The sequence below is a fragment of the Neoarius graeffei genome, chromosome 3 (assembly GCF_027579695.1).
Source record: "Neoarius graeffei isolate fNeoGra1 chromosome 3, fNeoGra1.pri, whole genome shotgun sequence".
Lineage (NCBI taxonomy): Eukaryota > Metazoa > Chordata > Actinopteri > Siluriformes > Ariidae > Neoarius > Neoarius graeffei.
The window spans coordinates 105,738,365-105,752,216 of record NC_083571.1 but is presented as its reverse complement, the minus strand read 5'-3'; the positions used below and the strand labels follow the sequence as shown (position 1 = coordinate 105,752,216).

Sequence of the window (13,852 nt, the reverse complement as noted above, 5' to 3'; positions counted from 1 at the left end):
TTGCACAGGCTTCCGATAAGCAGTGTAGCTACCTGTTTTGGATGTATGTGGGTGTTGCAGCCGCCCTGAGTAACATTTATTTTTTTTTGTATTATACTTGGTAAAGGGGAGAGAACCCCAACTGTGTCTGTGTGGATTACCAGTTTCCCAAGATTTTAAGTGTACTGTATGTGTGTTTGAATTTAAAAAACTGATTGAAAAGAATTAATAAATTGGTTTTTGTGGAACTTGCGTCTCTTCCTTGAAGTGTGAACGAACCTGGGTGTCTATTGAAGTAAAAAAAAAAAAAGGGGTTAGTAAGTTGGCCTGCAGTGAACCTCCTTCTGGTGGCGTAGTCGACTAGTGCGAATTCCCTGGCCTCTGCTGCATAAGCAGCAACAAACCGTTTAGTGTTAGGTTTTAGGTGCAACTACGCCGTATCATCTTACACACACTTGCACACAAATATACACATACAGTTGTGGTGAGAAGTTTACATACAGTGACATGAATGTCATCTTGGATATGAATGTCATGGCAATATTTGGGCTTTCAGTCATTTCTTTGAACTGTTCTTTTTCTGTGGCAGAATGATTGTACAGCTTTAATTAAAAAAAAAAACACACTAGAATTTGGTGCACAAGTTTTAATTTTCTTTGGGTTTTCTGAAATCAACACAGGGTCAAAATTATACATACAGCACACCTAATATTTGGGTAAAATGTCTCTTCGTAAGATTCACCTTGACCAAACATTTTTGTTTACCATGAACAAGCTTCTGGCAGAATTCTGGTTGGATATTTCATGACTCTTCATGGTAGAATTGGTAGAGTTCAATTAATTTTTTTTTTCTTGACATGGACTCGACTTATAAGCACGGTCCATATATTTTCAATAGGATTTAAATCAGGACTTGTTTTAAGCTTAATGTTAGCCTGCTTTATCCTCCACAACCAACTCTGATGCGTGTTTGGGTTCATTGTCCTGTTGTAACTCCCAAGTCATGCTCAAGTTTCTGATGGTTTATGCTGAAGAATTCTGAGGTAGTCCTCCTTCTTCATTATTCCATCCACTTTGTGCAATGAACCAGTTCCACTGGCAGCAAAACAGCCCCAGAGCATGATGATCCTACCACCACCACCAGCTGGTACAGTGTTCCTCTGTTCATGGTGGTCATTGTGGCCAAACAACTCAATCTTTGTCTCATCTGACCATACAGCTTTCCTCCAGAAGGCTTTTTCTTTGTCCGTGTGATCAGCTTCAGACTTTAAGCTTGAAGGTGTCAGTTTTGGAGCAGGGGGTTATTTCTTGGATAGCAGCCTCTTAGTCCATGGTGATCTGAACTGTAGACAGTGATCCATCAGCTTCCAGTTCATGGCAGGGCTGTGCCATGGTGGTTCCCAGGTTGTTCCTGAGCATCCAAACCAATTTCCTTTCAGCTGAGGGTGACAGTTTGGGGTTGTTTTTTTTTTTGAAGCAAAGTGACTACACCTCACAATAACTTGGATACAATTGTTTGAACTGATCTTGGAATTTGCAGTTGTTTAGAAATGGCTCCGAGAGACATTCTGGAGTTGTGTATATCTGCAATCCTTTTTCTCAGATCTGCACTGAGCTCCTTGGACTTTCCCATTTTACTGTGTGTTGGTCAATCCAATGAGTGCTGTAAACAAACCCTTTTTATGAAGGCACAGAGAAGCTACCAGCTGTAGTCAATCATGATCACTAACAGGAAGTTAAGAGACCTCGGCCTTGGCAACATAAGAGACATTTTGGAAGTTTCAGCACCTCTGAATTAATCATCAAAGTAAGCGTATGTCAATTTTTAACCCTGTATGTGTAATTTTGACCCTGTGTTGATTTCAGAAAACCCAAAGAAAATTAAAAACTTGTGCACCAAATTCTATTTTTTTTTTAATTAAAGCTGTATGCTGTACAATCATTCTGCCACAGAAAAAGAACAGCTCAAAGAAATGACTGAAAGCCCAAATATTGCCATGACATTCATGTCACTATATGTAAACTTCTGGCCACAACTGTATATCGTTTTTTTGCACCTCTGTTTTAAATCAATTTCTGTTTTAAACTGGATTTATTTAAACAGATGTAACTCGATAGTGGTTGAAAGGATTTCTACCAAAAATTCACGTTCAAGTTTGTGAGAAAGTCAGGAAAGACGGGACACGGTCACGCATAAGGGATGGAGTTAAATTCTAAAAACTTTTTCTTCACTAAGCCCTGTCCTTTAGCTGCCTGATTTGGTTTACCTTTTAGGGATACCTTACTCACTGCCTTACAATCAAATGCTGTACATTTCTTTTAGCCCAGATGCCTTATCTTACTGAAATGGAAACATGTTTCTCCTCCATCTCATGACTGCTTGCTCGCTCACGTGGCTCATTTTCTTTATTTAGAGAAAATTAGGTTCTATTTCTAACACACAAGACTGTTATCAGACTTTGGAAATTTTCCTCACCTTCTTTTCAAAGATTACTGCCGCTGACATTCCAAATAACTTTTTAAAAAGTTTCTCTCTTTCTTTCTGGACATACATGTTTGCTTTCTTGTGAAACACTTATGTATTTCTTTAGGCAGTTAGTTAGGTATTGCATTGCATTATAGGCATTTAGCAGACGCTCTTATCCAGAGCAACATATATTTCCACTGATTTTACCAGATTGCTATGGATTTTCACAGGGATGTAGAGCCCTTTCTGAAGAGGGTATCCACGGCCCATTACGACCGCGGCTCGGTGCACTATTCGCCTCTGAAGCCCTGCGCAAGCACGGCTCACTGAAAACTTTAATATAAGCCCTGGCTCCAGCCGTACGTGCACGCCGGGATTTAAAAACTCGGCCACTGAAAGTCCTAGCCCTGCCAAACTTTACAGGCACCTCTCTCTCCTCGAAACCTTTCGAAACAGCCTAGGCATGGCCTGCTAGGAGTGCGGCTCGGTCCGTTATTCGTGGCGAATTTCGAAATTCACCACTTTCTGGAGTATTTTATTGGTTTGATCTAGAGTCTTTGTTTCAGGTCACGCTATACAAAGCATCATGAGAATACAGGTCAGGTAAGGCATCACTGCTTACCGCAGGTGGTTGGATCTTGAACCACTGGTCTGTCGGTTGAGCATGGCTATAGCCCATGTAGCCGGCTAGCGGTAAAGTAAACAAACGCGCTGTGACTGATGCCAAGTGGCGCACATATATTTCTGACCGATCCACATGCATCGGTTGCATCGGTCTGGATCCGTCCCTGCAGTCTGGGGAACGTTTGGGGGGCCTTGCTCAAGGGCACTTCAGCCATTCCTGCTGGTCCAGGGAATCAAATCAGTGACCTTTTGGTCCCAAAGCTGCTTCTCTAAACATTAGGCCATGGCTTCCCTTTGGGAAGATGGGTAGTTAGTTATCCTTTATTGTTGTTTTTCTCTCCCCTCTCCCTCTCGCTGTCCTTCAGCGGGTGGATTGATGGTGGGCAGGGTCTTTGCGTGGCACTGAATGTGGTCATATATGTTTGTAATTTAATTGTAATCAATCAATCAATCAATCAATCAATCAATCAATCAATCAATCAATCACCTGAATAAACAGAACATGAAAAACAATACATCTTCTCAGGATCTCTAGGTCAGTTTGAGCTGAAATTCGATATGCTGCGTTGTTGTTCTAATCTGCAAGTATTAACCTTGAGCTACCATCAGAAAATTTCAAAATTATGTTCATCGTTTGCTGTCATTATTGCTCTATGTAATTCTATGTATTATTCAACCACATAAAGGCAAAGAACAGGGACAGGTTTCCTGATAACGTTGCACTTTAGGGCTCATCTCATCTCATTATCTGTAGCCGCTTTATCCTGTTCTACAGGGTCGCAGGCAAGCTGGAGCCTATCCCAGCTGACTACGGGCGAAAGGCGGGGTACACCCTGGACAAGTCGCCAGGTCATCACAGGGCTGACACACAGGCCCTGTCCACACGGCAACGGATTCAGGTGAATCTGATAAAATTGTTTATCGTTTCGGCCTGGCGTCCACACGGCACCGGCGTTTTGGGTGCCCCAAAACGAAATCTTTTGAGAACGGGTTCCAGAGTGGAAAGATCTGGCAACGGCGCCGTTGCGAAGTCGTCTGGATGAGTAGAACGGATTTGTTTACGATGACGTCACAACCACATGTGCTTCACGCCGGGTAGAAGTGTAACGAACTCGATGCGAGTTGTCAACAAATCCTATAACTTGGTTCATGAAACACGCTTACAAAATATTTTCACTGTGAATATTTATTGTGTAATGGTGCAAAGTGAGAGAGAGAGAGAGAGAGAGAGAGAGAGAGAATAGCCCTTAGGGCAGAGTCAATCCCGCCAGCAAAAATAGGGAAAAAAAAGGAGCGATCTCACCTTTTCAGATGTTGGTTTAAGTCCTACAATACATTCCTCAAAAAGGGCGTAGAACAACAAATTAATCCATCAACATGTAGCATTCAATTTATTCCGGACCATTAAAGACGCCGCCTTCCACGTAGAATCATACGTCATCCTCGCCGCCATATTGGATGGGTCAAAGCGGAGAATAAAGATGCCTCATTCATGTGCTGCGTTTAACTGTACCAACAGGTTTACCGTCTAAACGAGATCACATGGGATTACCTTTCACAGGTGAGACTGGAAAAATACGTTTCATTGTATTTGGTCATTATAACGTAATTTTACGAACAGATTTTTCTGACCGTGGCTAATATGAAGTCTTGCGCATAATAGTTTATGCGCATGCATCCTTCTTCTATTATTCTGGTGTCTCCGATGGGACCGTCTTACAGAGCACCTAGAGATATGGCATGTGTATTGCATCGTTTTCAGCAAGCGTTGCGTTGCCATATGGACCTGATATTTTACTGATCCGTTGCCCATGTGAACGCACTATATATTTTTTTTTAAATCTCGTTGCCGTTGTCGTGTGGATGTAGCCATAGACACAGACAACCATTCACACTCACACCTATGGTCAATTTAGAGTCACCAGTTAACCTAACCTGCATGTCTTTGGACTGTGGGGGAAACCGGAGCACCCGGAGGAAACCCACGCGGACACGGGGAGAACATGCAAACTCCGCACAGAAAGGCCCTCGTCGGCCACGGGGCTCGAACCCGGACCTTCTTGCTGTGAGGCGATAGCGCTAACCACTACACCACCGTGCCGCCCCCACTTTAGGGCTAAAGAATGAATTTAAGACGCTCTTAAGCAGCGAACGTTATCTTTGTATGCGGTTTTCCCGAACTCACTCGTAAGAAGGGGTCTTAAGAACAGCTTTGCAAAGAGCGTCTTTGCAATCCGTGTCCTCGATATAGGCATTAGTAGTTGCTAAAGGCATTCGTACTGTAGTTGCTAAAGGCATTAGTAGTTGCTAAAGCCAGTCATTGAGGTCACGCACACACAACGTTAAATGGAGACACATTTCTGTCCTTCTATGACACTACATATCACTCGACTAATGGAGTTAAGTTTGATGAAAACGTGGCGGTATCAATGTGACCTTACGTAATCCCATAACGTACTGAAATATATTCATAATGTTTTATTTAATAATTAACTCAATGTACTTGCAATGTACAAGAAAAATAATTTGACACCGGCAGCAGATTCAACACCAGTTTCCCCTGTTGACTGGAAGAGTCCCTCGGAGGCGCAGGCACATTCTGTGTTCTGAGGATACGCTCTTTCCTGTGAAAGAGTGAGCCAAGTCCATCCTAAGTTACGAGCGAACTAAAGTACTACTTTCGCTACAACACTGTTTGGGAAAACCATGTTGGTTTAATGATGGATCTTAAGAGGTAGTTAAAGACGCTCTTAACGTTAAGAGGCTTTCAGGAAACCAACCCCGGAATGGTTCCGAGACGTGATACGGACTAATATAGTTTCATTTTGAACTTAAAAATTTGTACATATTTGCTATACCTGCTCTAAAAACCCAGTTTATTACCTCGTCCAGGATGGAGTCCACCAGGGGGCGAGGTATTGTTGTCGGTCGGGTTTCTTTGGTTTTTTTGGTTCACAATATTACAGGAAAACAGCTGGACTAATCTTCATGACACTTTCAGGATAGACGGGCATTAGTCTCAAACAGAACCTCCAACATTTTGAGGGTCAAGGTCACCAAAAAGGTCAAAACCGTTTTTGTTGTGGCTACTGCCTCATATAGAGGCGCTAGTGACTACATCATCGTGCTGTAAGAATGTAACAGTCGCGCACTGCGCATGCGCATACACGTGTTCCGATTAAAATGGCCGGTGAGTGTATACAATTCGGTTCACCATTCGAAATAAATGGACTAGACTAAAGAAGTCGCTTTCAGACATGTTTATGCTTATTACAGAGGGAAAGTGCGTTCCACTGAGCTCTAGCGCCGGGCCATTTCCGGGAAATAAGAGTTTGAGTCATGGCGACAGCGTGTGTATGTCAGCCTCGGTTCGGAGGTTTCAGTTTCGAAAACTGTAAGAGGTAAGAGTAGAATAATATAAAGTACAGACACTTGGTATATTTTACTTCTGTGAGTTTTAAATTGTTCGTTTTTGGATTGCGCTTCATTTTTGTGGCTACTGCCTCATATGGCCCTTTTCCACTACCCTTTTTCAGCTCACTTCAGCTCGCTTCAGCTCACTTCAGCCCGACACGGCTCGCGTTTCGACTACCAAAGAACAGCACGACTCAGCTCGCTTCAGCCCTGCTTAGCCCCTAAAACTCGCACCGTTTTGGAGTAGGGCTGAAGCGAGCCAAAGCGAGCCGAGTGAGGCTGGGGGCGTGAGCAGACACTCCCCTGTGCACTGATTGGTGAGGAGGAGTGTCCTCACATGCCCACACGCCCCGCGAGCACGCTGGGATCTGTAAACACCGTAAACCCGGAAGAAGAAGAATTACGAATTACGAGAATTTCTGAAGCCTTATGCGCCTCGCCTCATCTATACGCTCTTGCCAGTATCTGTTGGCGTTGTCGGTGACAACAAGCCACAGCACCAAGACCAGCAACACTAACGACTCCATGTCCTCCATGTTTATTGTTTACTATTCGGGTCGTGAGACTACTGCTTAAAAGATCACTGATGTCACTGTTTGCGCTGCTTAACGACATCACGTGACGTCCACCCGCTTTCGCTAACTCCACCCAATGTGTCCACCCACTTCCAGCCAGCACGGTTCAGCGCGGTTGTAGTCGAAATGCAACTCCAACAGCCCCACTCAGCTCGACTCAGCCCAACTCAGCACGGCACGGCTCAGCCCAACTCAGCCGCGTTTGTAGTGGAAAAGCGGCAATAGAGTATATCTGCTATATTTACTGTATGGACATGGGATCGGAAAACAATTTTATTTATAAGCGGTAGCCACATGTACTCATAGGGTACCTACTTTTTTCGCGATATCGTCCTTCATATTCATCATAAGTGCTACCAGGCGAGGTTTGTTTTGCCTGGCAACACTTGTTTAAAAATGAAATTATATCATTTGAAGCAGGCGTACAGTGATTGAAGCATGTATTTTGGGGTGAGATAGCCTTCGATTACTTGTTTACTACATTTTCCTTATACATGCAATGTATAATCTGTTAAAGGGGAACAGAGGGCAATATATAGAGTAAATATAACAATAAAACACACATTAACGAACCTTATTCAAGACTTACAAAAGTTTTTTGTTCTAAGGTTGGAAAGTTATAGTGTTTTGAAAGTAGCTCGAGCAAACTATTTCCGCAGTTTGAACAGCCCGCCATGATATTAATTTTATCCAATCAGAATGCACGTTCATTTTCTCTGCGTAACACTCATGACGTATGTATGTGCCCAGTTGTGTTGGCTCATTGAGGTTGGGAATAGCACGTGTGAAATACCCGTTTCTGCCTCTTGCGACGATTTCGCAAGTCCACGGGTGGCGCCTATCTCATTGCAGCAAATAAATTCTGCTGGACTCGTGAGCAACTCCACGTTACATTTTCCGCACGAGCACCATGCCGTGTCACCTGCACGCAGACGCTCTGCCCCACGCTCGCCACGCCCATGGTCAGCATCAGTCTCATCCTCGCCGTCATCCGAGCTTTCTTCTCTTATTTCATCACCGGAGTTGAGAGTACCTCTCCTAGCTATTTTAAGTTCATTTCTTAAGACAAGGATTTTTTAAGATGTTACCTTGTTGACAGTTTCGGCGAGAATCTTCCGTCTTCTTCAAAACAGTCACCAGATGTGTCCTGGGGGAGCGACCTGACAGCAGGAGGCGTGAACTACCAGTCAAATTGGGTGGGATGTTCACGCCTCCGTAGCGTAACATCAGCTGATAAGGCACGTCACCACTCGACATCTGGTGACTGTTTTGAAGAAGGCGGAAGATTCTCGCCGAAACTGTCAACAAGGTAACATCTTAAAAAATCCTTGTCTTAAGAAACGAACTTAAAATAGCTTTAATAGTTAGACATAATGAACTTCCACTACATAGTACCTCTCCTAGGTTCAAACTGGTACCCTTCTAAGCCACAGCCTGCTTGCAGTGTGTCTTGCGGGATCTCTTCGTACGATTCGACAGAGCTGTCGCTTTCACTTGATGCGCCCGACGCCATGATTACACGCTTATCTCCTCTATTTCGGAGAGTTCCGCTAGTGCAGTGGGTAGCACTGACGTCACGGTCTTTTAAAAATGGCGACTCTTGTGCGGTTTAGCGTATAAAGTATTATATTTACAATTACCAAGATATTTCGTTGTTTTCTAGTATATAAATTTGATAGAATACTTAAGAATACATTACTTTGTCACATCAGCAACTGTATATATTATATTCGGTACCCCTTTAAATTACACAGCATGTGAGCGAGAAGTTGATGGCAGCAGAGGAGGATGAAATAAAGCACTTACTAGGGGCGCCGCAGTCACAGCACACATCGTTGCCACTCATCCTCTTCACTTCACTCACGATGGCTTTGCTAAGCTCCTGCACGATATTGTTCTCGCCCTCATCCTGATCCCCTTTAAACGCATTGTTCAAGGCCTCTTCTTTACTGTTCTGCAGTACTGACACCCATCTGCAAGACGATTAAGCAGAGTACGCAGGGCTCATCAGAGTATCATCACAAAGACGTTCAGTCCAATCTCTTCGTCTAAAAATCCACATTTCACACATACTGAAACTCACATTTGACATTCTGCTTCATCTTCCGCTTGAAAACGGTATGTACGGTCATCTGTTTCAACGCAGAAGAAATATAACGGGCAGTTAATTTTCCAATACTAAATGTCATTTGTGGACAGTAAAAGTGAATCTTTAAATTTTGTCGGCGTGACTCACGGGATATGAGATCAAAGCACTTCTTTTCCTCCGGGTTGCATTTCACTTGGCAGGTTAACAGGTTGAGTTTGGCTGGTGGTGTGTTTGCCTATAAAGAAGAAAGATGGATAGCATGCAATCATCTGAAGCACATACTGTACAAGAGATACTAGCAATTAGAATGATAATTATGCCTGGATGAGAACGCCTGATGAATCTAAATGCTTTATATCGACTCATACATTCCACTGCTGCAGGTTAAAAATCAATACCTATATATATATATATATATATATATATATATATATATATATATATATATATATATATTAATGCTGTCAAAAATGTCGCGTTATTAACGCGTTAACTTGACTCAATTTTAACGGCGATAATTTTTTTATCGCGAGATTAACGCTCTGTGACATGATGTAGGTTTTTCATAAGCTTTTGAAACTGCCAGGAACTTGGAACAGAGACTTTGCTTAGAAAACCGATAGCAGCTAGACTGTAATGCCACGCCCCGCACAGCCAGAGTCCTCTGCCCTCCCCCCCAAAGAACCAGCGCGGGCAGGGCGCGCTAGTAGAGATGGGATTTATGGCTCTTTGATGGGATCCGCATCTTTGTGATCCGTTCTTTGAAAAGAGCCGTTCAAAAGACTGGCTAATTTGGCTCTTTTTAAATATTTATTCAGTTTTAAGAAGACAGCGTCTAAAGAAGCCAGATCCCTCTGAACTGTAAACTCAATGCTATCCCAGAAATCCTTCCCGTAATATGCAAATTTGGCCGCCTCTGACTGGACAGCGCGACGCATCAACAGACAGAAAGTGTAAAAGTACAAAATGTGTTAAGTGAGCTGAAACAGTAAAGATCAGATTCAATGCAATATTTATCACCGAACAACTTAAAGTTAATATAATAGTGTACTTTATATTATAATCAAGCATGTCAAGGCTACCGTCACTGTGTAATCTATCTCTCTGATTAGAGTTGTAGACACTCAAGCAGTAGATCACTTCACTCATGGTTCTCTTGCTAGCCCCGCGCCGGTGCTCGGCTTAGGTTTCACTTTGCAGTGGCTGTGTCAAGACGTGTTATGTTTTGCAATAAAAAAAAAAAAAAACATTGGTACAAAGCAAGCCCATTCACTTTTTTATGCTGATAAGAGAATTACAATGTTTTTTTTATGTGACAAAAATGTGCGATTAAATTGCGATTAATCGCGAGTTAACTATGACAGTCGCGACATTAATCGCGATTAAATATTTTAATCGCTTGACAGCACTAATATATATATATCTCCAGGCAAAACAAACCTCGCCCGGCAGTCTGGCCAATTCACCTTGCAAGGTGAATCCATGACCTTCAGTTTGACATTTCAAGGTCACTCAAGGTCAACATTCACAGTGCTAAATAAAAGCCCATATGGGACTACCTATACGTTGATAATGGTAATATTTCTCAATCATCAACTGTCAGGTTATAGTCCTATGAAAATCCATGACCTTGAGTTTGACATTTGAAACTCATTCAAGGTCAACGGTCATGGTGGCAACTGAAAGCCCATATGGCACTTCTTATATGCTGATAATAGTAAACATCTGTCTACCATTAACCATTTTAAAATTATGAGCCTCTGAAAACCCGTGGCCTTGAGTTTGACCTTTCAAGGTCACTCATGGTCAAAGGTCATGGTGCCATATGAAAGCCCATATGTGACTTTCTATATGTCAATAACATTAAGTATCTCTTTATCTTGAACCATTTCACAGTTATGAGCCTCTGAAAATCTGTGACCCTGCGTATGACCTTTCAAGGTCACTCAAGGTCAAGGTGCCAAATGAAAGCCCATATTTGACTTCCTATATGTCGATAATATTAAGTATCTCTCTATCGTGAACCGTTTCCCAGTTATGAGCCTCAGAAAACCCATGACCCCCCAACATTTGACCCCGAACCGCTAAGAAAACTATGAGGAGAGACCCCATCATGTAGCATATCAGTGGAAGCAGAATTGAAAGATGAACATTTTGGATTTGGTTTGAAGTAAATATGAAGAATATGAAGGAAGATATCATGAAAAAAAAAACCCAAAAAAGATTTTGACCTTTTTGGTAGCCTGGCTAACGCGACTTCAAAGCTCTCCGAGCTATTGGTCTGGCCAAGATATTAAGCCCAACCGTTTCCCAGAGCCCGTGGTTGACCTGCCTCCCTGAAATGCTTCAGTTTGCTACTGGTCGAAGCCAGAAAAGGCTGTGACAAAGCTTAAACCAATCACATCACTCTTTCCTCTGACGTATGCGACGCGACGGGGCTAACTGGTAGATTAAACTCTTACCGCAGCCGGTCGGGAGCAAGGCGAAAACGTCCTTCCTTTCAATAAATACATCCAGGGCTGCGCTTTGCTCTGTTTTCAATGAGAACTTCCCGTTGAATGCTTTCAATACAGCATCTATGCGTAATAGATGCGGAAGTGTGAACGAAGCGCTTCCGGCATAGATTCTGTAAACAATTATGGCTTCCGGTCGCAGTTCTACTACGTCACTGCCTTGAACACGCCTCTACCCAGGGCCGTTGGAGATGCTCAAAGTTGATTGGTTCCCGATTTTTCGGGAGCTTGTAAGAGCTGTAGATAGCTTGCCTTGCCAGACTAAGCTCGCAACAGGCCCTCGTGTTGCGTCACGCTTAGGATGGGCGGGCCCAGGCTACCTTTTTGGTGACCTTGACCGGATGACCCTCAAAATGTTGGAGGTTCTATTTGAGACCAATGTCCAGCTATCCTGAAAGTTTCATGAAGATTGGTCCAGCTGTTTTCCCGTAATGTTGCTAACAAAAAAAACAAAGAAACCCCACCAAAAACAATACTTCGCCCCCTGGTGGACTCCGACCCGGGCGAGGTAATAATAGAGTGTGATGCTTCGTTTAGATGAAGGTAGCCATTTTACTGCTGGTAAACGAGTTTAAGTACAGTGCCAGTGAAACGTTTGGGGACACCTTCTAATTCAATGGTTTTTTTTTTAAATTAATAGACACTTCATGTCTTAAAGTAATGATAAACTGTCGCTTTTCTTTACTTAGTTGAACGGTTCTCGAGATAATATGGCTTACTGCAGTTGTAGAATAGGGCTATTTACTGCATTTGTCTCTCATCTCATCTCATTATCTCTCGCCGCTTTATCCTTCTACAGGGTCGCAGGCAAGCTGGAGCCTATCCCAGCTGACTACGGGCGAAAGGCGGGGTACACCCTGGACAAGTCGCCAGGTCATCACAGGGCTGACACATAGACACAGACAACCATTCACACTCACATTCACACCTACGCTCAATTTAGAGTCACCAGTTAACCTAACCTTGTCTTTGGACTGTGGGGGAAACCGGAGCACCCGGAGGAAACCCACGCGGACACAGGGAGAACATGCAAACTCCGCACAGAAAGGCCCTCGCCGGCCACGGGGCTCGAACCCAGGACCTTCTTGCTGTGAGGCGACAGCGCTAACCACTACACCACCGTGCCGCCTACTGCATTTGTATTATCTACAATTTGCTGTGGGCGGCACAGCGATGCAGTGGTTAGCATTGTCACCTTACAGCAAGAAGGTTCCAAAAATATGCAGCTAGGCTAATTGGGTACTCTGAACTGCCCATAGGTGTGAATGGGTATCCGGTTATTTCGCACAAATCTAAAGTCTTTTAGCACAACTCTGGATTATGGTCACAATAATCGGAAAAAAAAAAATACTCATCTTGATATAGGAAGGGGTTTATTATGATTGCTTAGGGACTGGAAGCTGGAATTTCTGCTGCTGTGCACGTTATTGTACGCTTTTTATTTTTTATGTTTTTCCCCCTAACAGATCGGTTTGTTTTTCAATTGAATTGTACAGGTTATAGGTCACATTAAATGTGGGAAAGTCTTGAAATGATTTATTGTGATCTAATTTTTTTTTTACATCAGAAAAGCCTACAATTTTAACGGGGTGCACACTTTTTATATCAACTGTGTGTGTATTGGGTCCGTCTCTCATTTGGGACATTATGGTCAAAAAATAAATTTTCTAATTTGACTTTTTTTTTTTTGCATTTCCCTAACACTCAATGTTTCTTTTGTCATGTTTAATAAGAATAAAGATAGCATCTTGCTTTATCTGGCCTCCACTGTGGAACATTTTTTTTTATTACAATTCAAATGCTTTTGTAAAATTGATTTACGTATAAAATAACTCCATCATGAAGAATTAAAGCCCCTCCTTCACAGATGAGTGAAAATATTGAATAAATTTCCTCTTTTTGATCGCTTGGGTTAAAAATGCCAAGTTATGATGACTGAATTGATTTTTCACTTAAATATGAATAATATGATACATTTTGGGTATTTGATATGGCGAAATAGGACACAATGGAAAAATCAAGAACACACCGGAAAGATGAGAATAAAAGCGTTGGGAAAAGAACAGCGACTGTACCGGCTGAAGGTCGCACGAGCAACGGGACATCACTACCGCACTACAACCTTTTTAAGGGAATGCGATGTAGTCAACCATTTATCATGTCCCAGATCAAGCCGCCATTTTCCCACAAA

General features: G+C 42.7%; 1 protein-coding gene across 3 annotated transcripts in view; it reads right to left on the bottom strand.

The window, feature by feature from the left end:
- The window catches only part of asap2b (ArfGAP with SH3 domain, ankyrin repeat and PH domain 2b), a 133,590-nt gene that overhangs the window by 38,976 nt on the left and 80,762 nt on the right, over positions 1 to 13,852 (bottom strand). For all 3 annotated transcript variants that reach the window (XM_060917846.1, XM_060917848.1, XM_060917847.1), the window contains exons 12-14: positions 9,296 to 9,383; positions 9,143 to 9,191; positions 8,866 to 9,032 (exon numbers count right to left, since the gene is read on the bottom strand). In XM_060917846.1, the coding sequence (XP_060773829.1) occupies positions 8,866 to 9,032; positions 9,143 to 9,191; positions 9,296 to 9,383 (304 nt within the window). The remainder of the gene's footprint in view (positions 1 to 8,865; positions 9,033 to 9,142; positions 9,192 to 9,295; positions 9,384 to 13,852) is intronic.